At 42.3% G+C, this 18,449-nt stretch overlaps 1 protein-coding gene across 2 annotated transcripts; it reads left to right on the forward strand.

Moving 5' to 3' along the window:
• Window positions 1-2,100: 2,100 nt before the first annotated feature.
• KBTBD2 (kelch repeat and BTB domain containing 2) lies at window positions 2,101-15,852 on the forward strand. Of its 2 annotated transcripts, none has more exons than XM_063406840.1 (4): window positions 2,101-2,280; window positions 9,238-9,761; window positions 12,538-12,703; window positions 13,133-15,852. In XM_063406840.1, the coding sequence occupies exons 2-4, from the start codon at window positions 9,592-9,594 to the stop codon at window positions 14,666-14,668; spliced, it is 1,872 nt and encodes a 623-aa protein (XP_063262910.1). In that variant the 5' UTR covers window positions 2,101-2,280; window positions 9,238-9,591; the 3' UTR covers window positions 14,669-15,852. The 2 variants fall into 2 exon arrangements, with proteins under 2 accessions (XP_063262910.1, XP_063262919.1); XM_063406849.1 differs by lacking the exon at window positions 2,101-2,280 and adding an exon at window positions 2,610-2,813.
• Window positions 15,853-18,449: the final 2,597 nt, after the last annotated feature.

Here is an 18,449-nt window from a genome sequence, read left to right on the forward strand (position 1 = left end):
AACGTTTTTCCATCATTGTGTGGGAGGAAAATCAAAACACAAGGATAGGAATAGTTGTAAAAGCCTTCAGCTGGCGTGCAGAAAGCTGGCAGTCTCATCTTGCAGATGTTTAAGCTGCATCTCTAAGTAAATCTGGTATTTCCCTTTTATAATTTTTTTTTTAAGAAAACAAAAGGAAAGGAAACATTTGCAATCTTCTGATTTAAATTGCAGTTAAAAACACTTCTTTCAGGAAAAAACCTCAGAAGACACAAGGCCAAGTTTACATTTATTTTCAGGGTTTACCAGTTGTTTAGTACTGAGTAAAGGGAGCAATGCTGACTGGGCTGAGGGGGCTGACAAATGTAATGTTATTTCCATATGAACAGGAGAAACACTTCTTCCCATACAGTGCACTCCCCCATGTGTCATGGGAATTTATGAAATGTGAAGCTGCAATTTGACTCTACCTTGCATCTTTACAGGAGGTGAGAGTCTAAGTTGTTGCTCTGGAATTGCACATCTCCAAATGAGACCACTGGTACTGGAGCAGGTGGAAGGAGACGAAAGCACAATGCATGTGCTGTGCAGGCTGGTGAGTGATTAGGGAAAAACAAGGAGATGTGGATGCTTTGAGACTCTTTGTATTCCTGTGTCAGGAAGTTCCCAAAATTTATGTTTTTTTTCTTTCTGTAATGTTCAGATTGAACACTTCCTTTGTACCAAAACACAAACTATAAAATGTTTGGGAAGGGTTACTGATCCATTCCTTGCAGGCCTTCCCAGCCAAAGCTTGCCCTTTCCACTGACAACAGTTTGTAAGACTTGTAGTCACAGGACAATGAGCAATGGGTACAAAGTGAGACAGGAAATTTTGGCTAGATATTAGTAAGAAATTCTCTCTTGTGAGGGTGGTGAGGCACTGAAACAGGCTGCCCAAGGAGGCTGTTGGATGCCCCGAACCTGGAAGTGTTCAAGACCGGGTTAGACAAGGCTTTGAGCAACCTGACTGAGTGGGAGATGTCCACACCTGTGGCAGGGGTTTGGAACTCGATGGTCTTTAAAGTCCCTTCTAACCCTTAACATTCTATGTCTCTACGACTTGTCTGGTATGTTTTAAAACCCCAGCTCTGCTCTGCATCCATCACTTTCACCTCTTTGAAGTGAAATTCCCAGCCTTTCTCTTGGTGGATGGACCCAAGGAGAAATAATAAAAAAAAAAGACACTGGATGGTTTTTAACAAAGTGTATGTTCTGAGGATTTTCCTTTCCCTCGTACCTCCCTTCAGTCTCCTGTGCCCCTGTCAATTCCTTCCATCCCGAAATAAGCTCCAGTCCCCACCAACCTCAGGTGAACTTTGCTGTTAGAGCAGCAAACCCACACTTAGCCAAAGGACATTCCAGGATTCCAGTACGGCTGAAGGACCAAAGGCAGGTCCCAGGGGGAGAGGACCCAGCCGGGTGTTAACCCTGAAGCCCACAGGCCTCCGAGTTGCAGCAAGTCTGGAGCGCAAGTCCCGTGAGGAGCTGGTGCTGTGAGCCCGGGGGAAGGAGGCTCGGGGCGGCCCTTATCGCTCTGTACAGCTCCCTGAAAGGAGGGTGTAGCCAGGCCGGGGTCGGGCTCTTCTCCCAGGCTACCAGCGACAGGATGAGAGGAAACGGCATCGAGTTTCACCAGGGGAGGTTTAGGTTGGACATTAGGAGGAATTTCTTCGTAGAGGCAGTGATTAGACACTGGAATGGGCTCCCCAGGGAGGTGGCGGAGTCACCGTCCCTGGAGGTGTTTAATGGAAGGCCGGATGTATCCCTCAGTGCAGGGTCCGGTTGACAGTGTGTCTGGGCACAGGTCGCGCTCGGTGATCCCGGAGGCTTTCCCGAGCGGACGGATCGATCCCGTGCCGCTGTGGCCGCTCCCCCCGGCAGAGGGCGCGGGGCCCCGCTCCATCCGGCGGGCGGCGCCGCTGCCGGGGCGCGCGGGCAGGGGGCGCTCGCGGGCGGCAGGAGGCGCAGGAAGCCGGGGGCGGGCCCGGCCGCTCCCCCGCGCCGAGCGCCGAGCATGCGCACGCGGGGCGGGCGCGGCGCTCCGTATCGGCGGGCGGCTGAGGAGGAGGAGGGGGAGGAAGAGGAAAAGGCGGGGGGGCGGCGGCAACAGCAGCAGCGCCTGCGCGCCCAGCGGCCGCCGCCGCCTCCGCAGCCTGGGAGAGAGACCGGATCCGCCGCCGCATCCCCTCCTCCCCCACCGCTTCCCCGCGGCCGCCCGCAGTCGGGACGGCCAGGCGCAAGAGGAAGCGGCGATCGGAGGTTTGTCCGGAGCGGAGGGGTGGGGGGAAAGGGTGGGGGGAAAGGGTGGCGGCGGTGGCGGCGCTCCCGCGCTCGCGTCCCGCCGCGCCGCGGCCGCCGGGCCCTTTCCCGTCCCCGCGGGGGGAGCGGCCGCCCCGAGGGGGCCTCGGCCCCGAGGGGGCCCGCGGGGGCTCTGCCGCAGCCGCTCCCCCCGCCCGGGCGGGCGCGGCTCCCGCCCGCCCCCTCCCGCCGCGGCCGCTCCCGCCCGGCGGCCGCGGCCCCGGCCCTCGGGCAGGGCCGGCTCCCGGGAGAGCCGGGAGGAGGAGGAGGAGAGGCCATCGTTACTGAGCCCGGAGTGCGGCGGTGCTGGAGGAGCGGAAAGGTGCCCCCTTCCTTCTGGGGGAAGCAGGAAAGGGATTAAGGCTGTGGAGGGACGGGACGGCGCACCTGAGCATCGGGGAGAGGGAAGAAATGCGTTTCCTCGGCCCTAGTTCGGCATCGCCGTGTCCCGCAGGGGGCTGGGGGCGTAGAGGGGCTCCCCTCGGGCTGAGCAGGTGGGGATGTGTGAAAGCTCGGTGTTTGTGTTGGCAGCGCTCGGAGGGACACACGCCGTGGCAGCCTGGAGAAGAGCGCGGTAGTGGCACTGCCGTTCCTGGTAGCTGCCCTTGCGTTCCCTCCTGATCCATCTAGTTGTGCATGTATACACTACGGGTACCTGCGCTGGCCAGGGCTGGGCTTCTGTGGTCATATGCGGCTTTAAAGAGTCACATAATTCTTAGTAAGCTTTTCTGGACTAAATAAACACATAGTATAGCTTTGACGTTAGTACATCTGCATGCCTAAAATCTTTCCGGCGTTTACCATTATTTCTGCTATGAAAGGGGATAAATACCTGCTGCTTTTGCAGTAACTTTAATTATGATTTAAAAATGGATTTGTGCTCTATTTAGCATGTGCATTTTTCGAGGTTTTATTGCAAAGCCCCAGCTTGGCATTTCTGCCTCACGTACATCTACTTTGTGATCATAATGGCCTGAAAGGCTGTGTGCTGTTGTGAGCTCACTTAGGACTGTAGCTGCATGAATTTTGTTCAGATGATGAATTTAGGAGATTATTAAAATGCACACTAAGTATAGTTCAGTTTCTCAGAAATGTATCTGGAGGAATAGGTAGTTTTTAGTATTTAATGTACTCCGATGTATACATCAAGTAGTCTCGCGATTCGAGTGTGTCACACCTTTTTCCTAATTGTTTTTGTGTGTTGAGTAGAAAGGACCCTTTATACTCCCAAGATGTGTAAGCGGCATCTTTCAGGAGCAGACCAAAGAGGGAAGAATAGATGTTACTGCTTATTGAATGTTTTTGACTACATTTTAGACAGAGGGTTGTTGTTGTTTTTTTCTTTGCTGAAGCAGGCTTTTTTGTTTTGGTCATGTGATTATGAAACAGGCTAGAATTGGTGCAGACCCTAACATTTCTCTTTTGTAGTTTAGAGACTGTTGTGCTTTGAGATTAAATTTTATATGCATGAGTATGGTATGCATTATAAGACTTAACCTTTCAGGAACTAACTTGCAATTAATTAAGCTACATTAATTACTAATTAATTTCTTAATGTAGAAATGCTTGAATTTATAGTTAAGTGTCATATAGTGAATATTTAAGAAAATGACATGTACTTTTAAACTGGAATTGAAGTTGTTACATAAAACAGGCTAGCTTCATTAAAATACTGTAGTTCAGAGTAAAAAAAATGTGTATACAGGATACATGGCTGGATCTTACTGGAGACATCCATGGCCCACTTTTTTTCAAAGGTTAATTTTCCAAAACAGGTCAAGTCTTCTGCAAAACAGAAACACCCTTGGGGATGGAAACTACCAGTGCTCAGCATAGAAGTCCAGTTGCCAATTTAAGCTGTTGGTTTATCATGTCATAAATGCTAATCTTCTTTCTGAGCAGGTATTTCCTTTAGTGTATAACTTCCTTTAGGAGCAGAAAAACAAGAGTTCATTGTGACCAAACATGTTGTTAGCATGGAGTCTGACACTTGTAGTCTCTAGTTTCTGTGTAGTTTCAGAAAACTCACCTACCTCAAAGTTGTAACTCACCTCCCAAGCATAATATGTATGGAAAATAGTCGTTTCCAAGGGAATAGTAATTTTCAAGATAACATTGTAGTCTAAACCTCTCCTTGTTTTTAGTGGAATTTCACATTGTTGCCTTATTAGAATCTCCTTGATGTCTTCAGTTTTCTGGACTACTGTGCTATCAAAGACACCTTTGATGGCTTCAGGAGAGAGGAAAACTTCCAAGTCTGGAACTGCTTTATCAATTACCTTTCTTTCTCACTGCCAACGATGCAAATTTGATACGTTACTCAAGAATCTAGAGCTTCCAACTCCTTTTTCTTCTTTCTTTCCTATCTTTGAGATCTATTGGCTAGGTGTGTCAATTTACATAATTGATACTAATCACTTTTAGTACTCTCATTCCCCCTTGCTATTAGCTGCTATGCTAAGTTTGAAACTGGTTGGTTTGTAACTCAGAATATCCCTCATAGTAACCAAGTATTGAAGTGCTTGAGCTGGGTACTATGTTGCTAGCTGGGAGGATTGCTATCTCCACACACCAAGGCTTGTGTAGTTTGGCTTAGAGTTGTTCAGGTCTAAATTCTGACCTTTTATTATGTTAAAAATAGTGAATGACTCACTTCTTTTGACGTGTTTTTACTTGTGATTTGTATGAATCTTCCCTTGGATGGGAATAGGAATTTGTAAAAGTGCACAAAAGTAGTATTTGAGGTTTGGTGTGGTGGTGTTTTGTTGTTGTTTGTTTTTTGGTTTTTTTAATTAGTTAAAACTAGATTAAATAGCTTGAATGTCCAGGGAGATAAGTTTGAGTTGTTAGGAGGTTTTTTAAGTTTTCTTTTAGACATATGGAAGATGAAGTATGGTTTTTAAAGTGTGAATTGTAGTTAGTGAAGTTAGAATTCAAGAGGTGTTTAGATGGCTGAAGATGCAGATAGGAACGTGTGTCACTGTCATAGATCTTCTACATGGTTCCCACCATTTTAGGGGAAGTTAGGCATCTAATCTGACAGGCTAATTAATGGGATTTTCAGAAGGACTTTTCTGAGTATCAGAGTCTCTAAAAAACCTCCAGAACAAAAGATGCTTATATCTCTTACGCTCTTCTTATAATTGGGGGGAAGAAATTAATTTTTTTAGTAAGTTCAGTTGAAAAATGTTATATCTGAGTATGTTATGTTTCTCTACTAAATTGGAAATAGTCAACATACCTCTTCCATGTTACACACTGAAGTATAGTGCTAATGCTGCCATGTATGTGGTGCAGTATATATCTCTATCAATCTTTGCCTGACCTCAGAAAATAAACAGATTCGAGGAAGGCAATTAATAGCCTATCCCATAACTCATTAACACTTGATGACTAATTTTTTGAATGGTCTCATTCAGATTTGAAGTACATTAACAAGTGTTAACAAGCCACCTCATTAAAGTTACTTAAGCAAAAAGGAATAATTACTTAAAACCAAACCCTCTTATCAACTTAATGTTGCTCTCCAGCTTGATAGGGAGGTACTTTGTATCACATGGTAATTACTTGGTTTCATTTGCAGTGTAGCACTCTGTGGCCTTCCAGTAGATCCCTGCCAGTCCTGTTTTGGATAGCTGGCTTCCAAGAAATTACCCAGAACAAAATGGTCACTCCAGTGACATCATTGAAGGGGAAAGTCTCATTCCTAGAACTTGTATTCACAGGGATTATTTTTATTTTATCAGAATTTCAGTTCAGGATATTAAGCTAACTTCATCCATAGATCTTTTCATCCATAGATCTTTTCATCCATAGATCTTTTCATCCATAGATCTTTTCATCCATAGATCTTTTCATCCATAGATCTTTTCATCCATAGATCTTTTCATCCATAGATCTTTTCATCCATAGATGAGAAATGTCCTGCTGCGTAGTTATTGGAACTACAGCAGGCAGTAGTGCATCTGTAGACTTTTACTCAAGTCCACAGTTTTTCATTTATCTGGGATCCAGTGACTGTATGCCAACCAGGCACAGCACAGTGAGAGAGATGTTGGGTTGGGACTGGGAAGAGCTAAGCCTCTTGCTTTCCTTTGCAAGTACATGGCTTTGGACAAGCTGCTTCTTATTTCAATGCCTCCATTTTTCAGCCTCTAAAGTGAGAAGTGTGTCTCCTTTAAAATTGTCTTGAACTCTCCAAAGAGGTGTGAGAGAGGTAGGTAATCTTGGATGATTTTCCAGGCACTAAATGATGTTTCTACCACTTATCCTAATGTTTTGAACAGATTCAATTCTCTTGGGCAAATGACAATATAATTTGTGGCAATTTTGGACCAGAAATTCAGAGATCCTTGATGTATTTATTTCCATTACAAGGGAATGGGATGTGAATCCTGACTTTGTGACAAATACAAAACTTTGTTCTTTAGCAAATGGTTATTGTTGGCAGCAAAACACAGTATGGATGTGGAAAACAGGAATCGTGTACGTAGCATGTTCCTACCATGTGCACTTCCCTGGAGTACACGACAGATGGTTTTCTGTAAACCAAAGACTCCAGCTTTGTAAATGTACGGTTCAAAGGTGATCCACATCGCATAAATGTTCTGCAACAGGATTCCTGTCATCTCCTCAATCTTTTCTGCTACTGAGGGTTGTACTGAAATGTTCCAGTTATTTATAGTAATTAATTTCACAGTTTCAACTCGTTTTCTGCTGAACAGGTCTGCTTTTTCAGCTACTGACTGTCAGCAGCTAGCTGCCAGAAATGTCTTTACTCTTACTAGCAGGTGTATATCAATTTCTCCATGGCATCCTTGATGTGTTCTGCTACCTAATGACTGAACCAGTGCATATTAGTTTTCTTTTTTCTCCTGCTTCTGAGGAAATATTTATATTCTTTACAATTACATCAGAAAAGGAAGTTTTGGTATCAATGAATTCTTTTGCTAAAGCTGAGTGTTACTGATGCTCTGCCCAAACAGAGCTTAATCCACCAGCTTGCATTGTTCTTGAAACTTTACTCCTAAGCCAGGAAAAGCAATGCTGTAGAGAGACTCGGGATAGCAGCAGAGCCACAAGCTATTTATTTCTGTGGGCCTAGCACTCTTGGGAAGTCTGTGTGTCTCTGTTTAAAGTTCAGTGCAAAATCCGTCAGTGGATTGGGTTGCATGGTGAGCTGTTCCCAAAGTACCGGGAGGGTGGGCAGCAGTGCAGAGATGGGATGCACACTGTCTTGGTGGAAAGAAGCTGTGGCCTGAGGCAGAAGGTCACTGCTTTAGATGAAACAGGATTTTTATATCCTCGATGTATTTACGGTTTAGTGACTTCAGAGGTTACCTGAAACTTGAAGATCTTCAGTCAAGACTTGTGCTAGTATCTGTTCTTGCAGCACACAGTGGTATCTACTCCTTCCCCCAGTATGAAAGCCTTTTCTGTTTTCCTTAATTAACTCCCTTCACCTCAACAGTGAGCATTGCCTTTGACTAGTTGGACTGTTTTCTGGTTAAACAACCAGGGAAAACTAAGAGTTTGAGATTCCTGTTTGTGTATATGTATCACTGAAAAACAAAAAGATCAGGGACACTAATTTAGTAGTAATTAAAGTGGCATTAATTAAGCATATCTGTTTCAAGTGAGTGAATGTTGAAAGACAGCTGTTTCTGAATTGTATTACAGGCAGGGCTGTGTTGAAATAGTAGATCTCCAGTGTGGCTGGCAGATATTTCTACAGCCTTCGTTCTTACACTAAATCTTGTGTTTTTGTGTGGAATTTAAGGAATGTCATTTCACGCAAGTTGTTTCTGCATTCTCTGTTCATCGTGAACTGTAGTGATAGCGATATCTTAGACACAAGACAAACATGTCCTGGTTATTCCTCAGCTTTGGAATGCAGAAGAACATTGCAAGCTTAAATAAATCTGGAAGCATTTGATAGCTGTCATGCTCTGGTGCCCATTATGATGGTAATTTTACTGTCACAACTATCCCATTTTTAATTAGGTTTTTGTCTTTACAGGGAAGATGAAATAAAACCTGACCCCATTTTTAAGAGAGGAAATGTCCAAACAAGATTATAGACCTTGGAGCTACTGTAGATGTTTTGAGCCCTGCTATTCCAGCATCCCTTTGCTCCTGTTATTGCCTTGTTTTTCTTGTCTCCCATCTGCAGCAGTGAAGCTTACCTGGCTGTATGGAAATTACTCAGAAAGAAAAGCAAGGCAATGTGAAATATTAATAGGTGAAGCCCTTCTGCATGGAGCAGATGAATTTAATATGCATTAGAAATATAGACCTTCAAGGTTTTTTTCTTTTGGGTTTGTTTTTGTTGGGTTTTTTTTAATCCTTAGCACTAGTTCTGCTTCATCTCTACTAGAATGCCAAAGGTGAAATAAACAGGCTGATGATGATGTTGAGAGTTTAGTTGGAAACTGATGGAATGTTAAAATTACTGTATTTATATTTTTAGTGGCCTGGTATTGATAAGCTTTAAGTAGACATAAACAAAGAAGCAGAAAAACTTGCTTTTTAATGTAGAAATGGGAAAAAAGTGGTTAACTTGTCAATGGTTGAATGAAATTCACAGGTGTACTCAGTGGGAAATCTGGGTAATTCTTTGAGGAGGAATTAAGTCTTATTAAACCTTGTTTTAACTCTCCAGCCTTAGGAGCTGTGTTGACAAAATAAATTATTTTAACTTGTGAGTCTAGGTCATATGAGATTAATGTACAAAGTCCTTTGCTTTTCATTTCTCTTTGATACTTTTGTTGTTTAATTTTTTTTCTTTGAAGGCTTTTCTTGTAAGTAATGAAGTACTAATTTAGAAATGCTTATTAGACAATTACTTCTAAGGGGTAACTGTGAAAGGTTTTTCAAAACGTGCTAACGTGTAAATTAATTTTGTTTTCCTGCTTTCAGTCAGTCAAGTGCAACCACTGATCACGAGATGTTACCACAAAATCTACCTCAGACTTCACTTTTGTCCATTCATTTGCTGCATCATAGATCTCAAGGGGAGCTCTGCAGACACTCCTGAAAGTCTCTGAACAGATTGGGACATCGAGTCAAAGCATGATGACCTAATAGGAGGTCAAAGTCTCAAACGTTGATTCAGCAGTTCAAGATAACACTTTTTATCAGTATCACCTCTGAAGGCTGCAGACCTCCTGCCATTTCTTTCCTGGCTACTTCAGAAACGCTCAACTGACCTTTCTTTGGTGAAGAGATCTTGACTTTTCTCTCTGGTCCTGGAAATATTAATGGAATACAGTCATGTCTACCCAGGACGAGAGGCAAATAAACACAGAGTACGCTGTATCCTTGCTGGAGCAGTTAAAATTCTTTTATGAACAGCAGTTGCTAACTGACATAGTGTTGATTGTTGAGGGCACTGAATTTCCCTGCCATAAGATGGTTCTTGCAACGTGCAGCTCATATTTCAGGTAAGTATTCAAATGCTATAAAATCTGTGGTACCTAGTTTTGAGTGTAATAGTAATTGGTTGACTTACAGAGACTTAAAGATCAGTAATTTAAGTACAAAACCTAAACATCCTTACTTTCCAACACAGAGAAAATAAAATTTCTGGCATCCTGGGACTTATTCTAGATATTTATTGTAGTTTCAACCATGAGTGTGTGTGTGTGGGGGGGGGGAAACACACTTGTGATGGCTTGTTTTCTTTAGGGAGTTTGTTGATTCTGAATAATTAGTAAATTTCTTATTCTTCACACTTAATCTTTAAAAATTCTTGATTTGTTTGTATTTCCCAAGGTAGGATGACAAGGGATTATTGAGACTTGGCTGCAGGAATTCTATTGTCGTGTTTAACTGTAGTTTCTCAGTAGAAGCATCTGCTAAAAGCAGGGATTGCTGTGCAAGTTCGTGGCTTTCTTTACTGAATCATCTGGTTTTCTCTGCTCAGCAAAGCCGGAAACTCTTCCCTTGGTTGAGTGTTGTGGCAATGCAAGTGGAGTTTTTCTGTGTGTGGTTTGGGTTCTTTTTTTTGTTTGTTTGTTTCATGGTGCCCTCAAGATACTGTTGAAATTTTTAGTTCAGTAGCTCTTGTTTTCCTGTTTTAGATATTTTAAAACATTTTTATTAATAAGATAGGTTGAGTGCTACCACGTTTTGCAAATGCCTTCATAGTAAGACCTGGCTGATGAGGCACCATGAATTTTCTGCAGTGATTAATCATTTTTTGTTAGCAACATAGTGTAATTAATCTGCCTGTCTGAAAGGAATTCTGAAGCTTGACACTAGTCTGGGTGACATCCACACGTTTTACCTTCCTGATGCATTGTGGAAGGATTATAACTTTTCTTTCTTGTTTAATCACAGGCAAGTTTGTAAATCTGCTTTTCCTGAGACAGGCTTACTATACAGAACACATCCAAGTTGGTTTTTGTACTTTGTCTCCTTTCTTGTAGAAAACTGTGTAAGGATTAATTTATTGCTTTCACTGAAATTTTTGTCCCTGCTGGCTTTTCTGTTTATTTTTTCATCTCAGATGAATCTGATCCAATTTTTAGCAACAAGTATTGTGTGATCACTAGATAATAATTAGTACCATTGGCCCTGTGCAGATGACATAGTTCCAACAATTTGTAAAATAACAGCCACTGGAAATGTAGCCAGATTTAATGTGGGTGGTTAATCATAAGGTTGGAAAGCTGTCATGAGTCCACCCAGTGTGCTGCATCAGAATGTGCAGTCAAATCTCTTATTCATATGTGTTTGTTTATTATTTATGGAATGAGGTTTTGGCACTGATTAAAAGAAGTATCAAACTTGTGGTTTTGTCATGTTCTGTTTTTCTTCTCTACTTTGGTTTACAAAAAGATGCTCAGCTTCCTAAATTTAGCTTTATTATGAAAAATTGATAGCCCTGAAGGAGGGGTAAGAAAAACAAAACATCTTTCTGTGTGATCCAGCCATTGTGTGTGATTGCAGCCAGCTTACCTTCCATCTTTGTGTCTGAACTAAGTGCAGCCCTCCTCCAGCACAGGCTGCTTAGCAGGGTGTGAGCAAGAGCCAGAGCCTCCAAAAGCCTCTTCCTTTCTGAGGAGTCTCTGTACCCTCTTGAACTTTCTAGCCTACCTTTAAATGCTGCACAGCAAGTTGATACTCAGTCAGTGATCCCTCCTAAAATGCAAGTTGTCCTGAGTGAGGGAGCTTAGAAGTAGACAGAGAAATGGGGATGGGATACTGTCTTTGTATCAGATGCTTTCTGGAATGGCTTTGCTTAGGGAGTGTATCTCCATGTCCCCTTCAGCTCTGCAGCCAGAAGCAGGACTAAAACGTGCACCCAGTGTCCCTTCTAACTTCTCCCATGCCTGGTTTCCTAAAAAAAGAGCCCAAATAAATATAAAGAGTCTTGAACTGAACTTTTAGCACAACTATAAATAGCAAACCTGAATCAATATAAAGCTCTTGAAACCAATGTCCCCTGTTCTAAGAAAATTGACAAGTATGTGGCTTATAGTACCAGATTGCAGTTAGTTCTTAACTGTGTTACAATTAAAATACCAGAATGGACAAGAGGTGTGTAAAGCATTAAGGAAAAAATAACCATGTTTTAAATTGCCTCTCTAGTCTTTTTCAGGAAGATGTAATGGAAATACTCGCTCTTCTTTCATTCCCAGACTAGATCTGATAGGTTTTTCTGTTATTGATTTTTGCCTGCAGATTTGAAGTTCACTGCACGGTACGATGAATGGTATATAAGAAATAATTCACAGAGTGCTAGTCCTTGCTCCATTTCTTCTCCTCCCAGAGGAGCATCCTTTTTGATATGACTTAACTCAGTCCATTACATAATTCTGCTTCTTTTGTTTTAGAATCTAAAATCTAGCTGTGTATGTTTCAACAGTCTTTTCTAGAGGATATTTCTTCCCTCTTATCACCTATCATAGAAAATACTTAAATGGCATCATTAAAACTCCAAAATCATTAGAGCTGTCTGCTGATTAACACAGAAGGGTTTGCATGAATATAAATTATTTCTGCAGAAGGCACTGATGTTACTCTCTTAATGTTCTGTCCAAATGTTTTATCTTAAATAGTAGGTGTTAGCCTAAGGTAAATCCTAACACCTGTAAACAGGCCTGCAAAAGGACTGTTCACCTTTAGGAGTGTAATCACCAAAGGCTTACAGGTGACTGTTTAAGATTACTTTACTCACTGCTGATCCTTGTCTTACTGTGTGTTTCTCCTCAGAGCAATGTTCATGAGCGGGCTGAGCGAGAGCAAACAGACACACGTACACCTGAGGAACGTGGACGCAGCCACGCTGCAGATCATCATCACTTACGCGTACACAGGGAACCTGGCAATCAGCGACAGCACAGTAGAGCAGCTCTACGAGACTGCCTGCTTCTTACAGGTAGGAATGTTCAGAGGAGGAAATAACAGCTCCTATCTCTGAACTGCTTTATTCTTCATCTTGTTAAAAGATCTTTCCTCTTTAGTAATTTCAAAACAGTTTTGTTCCGTTTGCTCAGTATAGACAGCAATTGCTTGCTGACTTTGCTTCATGTAGCCATCCCTGCTTGCATGACAGTCCCCTTGGAAGGCTGGAAGTAAACCAGTGCACTTCTAACATTTAGAAAATTAGTTTTGTCAGCAGACATAATCACATTGTGTACTTGATCTGTATGAAGCAGTTGAGTGAGTCACTGCTGTATTTTTGTGTATGTATAGTATTCTGTGCCTGAACTGTGTTGTTCAACACCAGATGCAGGTACTTTATGTGCTGGTTCTACACGAAAACAGATTGTATATGTAATACTTTGTGTGTTTCTTTGCATTACAGGTAGATGATGTGTTACAACGATGTAGAGAATACTTAATCAAAAAAATCAATGCAGAAAATTGTGTGCGCCTATTAAGTTTTGCTGATCTCTTCAGCTGTGAGGAGTTAAAACAGAGTGCTAAAAGAATGGTGGAGCACAAGTTCACAGCTGTGTACCACCAGGAGGCTTTCATGCAACTGTCACATGATCTACTGATAGATATTTTAAGCAGTGACAATTTAAATGTGGAAAAGGAGGAGACAGTGCGTGAGGCCGCTATGTTATGGCTGGAGTACAACACGGAATCACGCTCGCAGTATTTGTCCTCTGTTCTTAGCCAAATCCGGATCGATGCACTTTCAGAAGTAACACAGAGAGCCTGGTTTCAAGGCTTGCCACCTAACGATAAATCAGTGGTGGTGCAAGGACTGTACAAATCGATGCCCAAATTCTTCAAGCCCAGACTTGGCATGACAAAAGAGGAGATGATGATATTCATTGAAGCTGCTGCTGAAAACCCTGGTAGTCTTTACTCTTCTGTCTGTTACAGCCCACAGGCAGAGAAAGTTTACAAACTCTGCAACCCTCCCGCTGACTTGCATAAGGTTGGGACGCTGGTAACTCCCGATAATGACATCTATATAGCAGGCGGGCAAGTTCCTCTGAAGAACACAAAAACCAATCACAGTAAAAGCAGCAAACTGCAGGCCGCCTTCAGAACTGTGAATTGCTTTTACTGGTTTGATGCGCAGCAGAACACTTGGTTCCCCAAGACGCCGATGCTCTTTGTGCGCATCAAGCCGTCGCTGGTGTGCTGTGAAGGGTACATCTATGCAATCGGGGGGGACAGCGTCGGCGGGGAGCTCAACAGGAGGACTGTGGAGAGGTACGACACCGAGAAGGACGAGTGGACCATGGTGAGCCCCCTGCCCTGCGCGTGGCAGTGGAGCACGGCCGTGGCGGTGCACAACTGCATCTACGTCATGGCGCACAACCTGATGTACTGCTACTTCCCCCGCTCGGACGCCTGGGTGGAGATGGCCATGCGGCAAACGAGCAGATGCTTCGCCTCGGCCGCCGCTTTCGGCGATAAGATATTCTACATCGGAGGACTGCATATTGCCAGCAATTCTGGGATAAGGCTCCCCAGCAGTACTGTGGATGGGTCTTCTGTAACTGTGGAGATCTACGACGTGAATAAAAACGAATGGAGGATGGCAGCCAACATCCCTGCCAAGCGCTATTCCGACCCGTGCGTCAGGGCCGTTGTCATCTCCAATTCCTTGTGTGTCTTTATACGGGAGACGCACATGAACGAGAGAGCCAAGTATGCCACCTATCAGTACGACCTGGAACTCGACCGCTGGTTCCTGAGGCAGCACATATCGGAACGCGTGCTGTGGGACTTGGGGAAGGACTTCCGGTGCACTGTAGGAAAGCTGTATCCATCTTGCCTTGAAGAGTCCCCGTGGAAACCTCCGACATATCTCTTCTCACCAGACGGAGCTGATGAATTTGAGCTGGATGGGGAGATGGTTACTTTACCACCTGTATAGCTCCCAGATTAGACTGCACAACTGAGTCTGTGCTCAGTTGTAAAATAACAAAAGAAATAAATGGCTGTGAAAGAACAGGTCTGGGGACGGAAATCTCAGAGCTGTCTTTCATGAATTGTATTTTTATGCCCTACCTAACACTTGCCGCCATTCAGTATGAATTAGTGAAATGAGCAGATATGCTTCCATAATCTCAAATACTATTATCAGATAATTGAGAAAAATATATGTATATCATGAGCTTGAGCATCTGACTTGTCTAAAGAATTAATTCTAGTTCTATAAAGTCTCAGTTCAGGACAATTAGCTTCAGAAAAAAGTAGTTATGTTTCTAGGATGATGTCACAACTCTTTTGAAAGTATCTTCCAGTTACATTTGAACTACTTCTGGATATTCTACTTAAGTGCTAGTTATATAATTGTCAGTGTGGCCTAATTAAAGAACTGTGCTGCACTTACTAAATACTAATATCTATGTTGGTATAGTAATGCCATTAAAAGAAAAAGAAACAAATCCCATGGATCTACCTGTGGTAGGAAGGGTAGATCTTCCATTGTATGGTAACATGCTGGGCAAAATGACTGCAGGTTCAGTCAAGCTGTATGATGAGGTGCATGTATTCTATTTTCACTAACTTATACCTGTCTATTTAGAATACAGGTCTTCCAAGCAGCTGGTAGATTACCAGGTGTGGACTTAAGTTGCTGGGCTTGCAATAGGAATTGCCAGCCCTCATAGTGCGGGTCTATGTGGGGCTTTAATCAGTAAATGCCTCCACATTCTGTATTACAGTAACATTGGCTCATGTATATTACTTCCTGCTGCTGATGTATTTTTCCATTGTAAAACAAAGTTTTAGTGTGGATTAACCAGGTCTTTATTTTCTGTTAATTTAATAACAAGCATTACTGTAGTGTGATTGTGTATAGATATCCCTTAGCTGTCAGGTTTTTTACTTTGGGGGGGAAGCAAACTTCAGGAATATCCTGTGCTGTGTGTGCAGGAGAGCAGATGCCTAGTGCTGCTCTGGCATTAATCCCAGGAACCACTAGCAGTAGCGGGGTGCCGCCAACCTAACATGAACACAGGTGCTTCATGACAAACCTTACTAGCATGTTCAGCTGCATCATGTTCTGGCACTGTATTTTGAATGACATTAATTTATTAAAAAAGACTGAATCCAGTTGCCTGAGTGTGCTTTTTGGCTGAAATAAATAGAGCTGTGCCACCCTCCCACCACATGCACATGTAGCGAGTACCTTATTGAAGGCAGCTAGAAATAGTTAAGCTGCAAAAAGCCTGGAGACAAGTATGTGAAGTTGACTCCACTCTCTACTACTCAGCAAAAGCTGGAAATTGGGTATTGAAGTCAAACTGACGATTACATAGGACTGGAATCCCCTGCTATTGTTTTTGTAAATCAGCGCTTGTCTGGTCATGGTACAAATTCTGCCCTACTGGAAGTGAAGAACAGCAGGCATTAAGGAGGAACATTGTCTGTAAGTTCAGAACATGGCAGACCTATTTTTCAGTCTTCAGTTCTTTCCTTTATTGTTTCTTATTGGAGTAAATACAATTGCAGCCTACAATAAAGACAACACCTATGTATTGTTTGGGCTAGATCTCAAGAGGCTTTACAACATTTTGTCTTGTAAAATTATTAAAGGTTTTGACTAGAAAGGAGGCTTTAGGTAAGAAAGCTGCCTTATATAAAACTCTTCCTGATGGTTTGGCATTTTGTACCGTGTGTGGATTTATGGGATTCAGGGTAATAATGGCAAGCTACCAATTTTTTTTTTATGAAGGTGACATAACATGTTTGCGTTTACCATTACATAAACTTTTTTTTAACACCGGCATTTTTTAGATAAGAGGTGTGAGGTGACTCAGGAGCTCCTGCTGATAGGTCTGTTTATATTGCTTTCATGTTGCAAGCCTGTGCAAGGGAGCATACATAAAGAGAAAGATGGAGATACTCCATAAAGCAATGTGGAGAATCACATACCTCAGGCAAAAACAGGAGCTGTATCCAAGTAACTCCAGCCTGGATGGGCTGCTCAGTTCTGTGGCTCATTCTCACTTCACCCTACTGTTATCAGGCTGCATTAAGCTTTAGGACAAGCTTTTTTTTGTATTAACTGCAGACGATCTATAGCTAGTGAAGGAGCAGAGTGAGCTCATTCTGTTACTGAGAACTTTCATCTTGAGCTTAAAATCTTATGTGCAGTTTCATAATGGAGGAAAACAAAACACAAGGGTGTATTTGAATAGGAATAATAAAAAGGAATACTAAATAGGAAATACTAAATTGCAGTGGCTCTAAGTCACAACTGCCTCAGAACCTGGAAGAACTTGATTTTATCCATTTAGGAACATCTTTTGAAATAGAGAGAGTCTGTATGACTTCCTGCTCATCTGCATTTTTTTTCTGTACATTACCTGTATGTTTTGTTTTTTATGTGGGCCAAGATTATAAAGTACCTCATGTAAAATTTATTTGCTATTAATAATATGGCATTTAAAGACAAGACTAGTCCAGTGGTAACAGTTCTCTCATGACTGCTAAAGACATACTAGTTGCTCACTTACACAACTAGTTGCTGAGCCAGTATTTATCCCCAAAGAAAAACAGCTGGCAAATGCTATTCTCCAGTCCAGATTTTTGCCTTGCATAATTCCAGAAGGAAACTGTGCAGCCAAAGCATTGTCATCTGCCTGGAAGGGGTCACTAGTGGTAGAATTAGAGAAAGACTTTTGCAGGAACAAAGACAGCAGCTGAAAAAATGCAGTTCTCATGTCATAAATAGAGCAAATATGATTAAAGCCTCAGCAGAGATCTAACTGGTGTCTTACTACAAAGCTTCAGCCTAATCTTAGCCTATTCCACCTGTACTTGGCTTTGAAGTACATTTACATACAAGTTTCAGTGAATCAACTCACCTCCTGAAGCTCTGGTACATTTGCAAAAAAGTTTACCTCTTTTCTGGTAAAACTCATTTAAGTCAGTCCTACAGTTTCAGTTTCTCTTTCTCTTACCTAAAGTAATAAAAGAAGTGATCTGGCCTTTGCAAATTTTTAATGCAGTCAATATTTTTTTTTTTTTTACTTAATTGCAAGTTTAATTTTTGTCGTAAAGGATCAGTCAGATCTAGGACAGTGAATTGTGCCAAGGTTTGCAGAGAACAGAATCAGACAGACTGTTAAATTTGGGGGAAAATGAATCTGATAACATTTAAAAGATTATTTCAAGATTTAAGCACTATTGTTTTCCACAGTATTTTTCATTTCACTTCTCAGTGTCTCTGTTAGGATGCACAAGCACCTGCTGCATTGCAGTACAGCTAAGGGACACCGGTGGTAAAGCCTGCAGACCACTGAACTTACTAAACAGGATCGTGTTTTTCCTCCTTTGTTTCCCATTTCCAGCTACCTTCAAGTTGTTTTCTGGTTTTTGCTCTGGATTCCTACATAAAAGGATCTATAATTAAGGCAGACTCTAAACCAGGCTCAGCCTTAAAACCAGTTTCTTTCCACTTCATGCTTAACATTAGCCACACAAAGTTCTGTTTAGTTCCACTTTCAGAAGTATTTAAAATACCTCCCCCTCCTACAACCTTTCTCATGAATACAGCAAGGCAGAGTTCTTACAGGTCCTATAAACCCAGAGGAGGAGTGTGAAGAGAAAAAAAAACATGAAACCATTTCCAAAATTTAAGAGCTGACATATGCTTCAGCCAGCTCTTTGGCACATGGCAAAATCCATATACACACAAATTTTTC

The sequence above is a fragment of the Prinia subflava genome, chromosome 1, assembly GCF_021018805.1.
Source record: "Prinia subflava isolate CZ2003 ecotype Zambia chromosome 1, Cam_Psub_1.2, whole genome shotgun sequence".
NCBI lineage: Eukaryota > Metazoa > Chordata > Aves > Passeriformes > Cisticolidae > Prinia > Prinia subflava.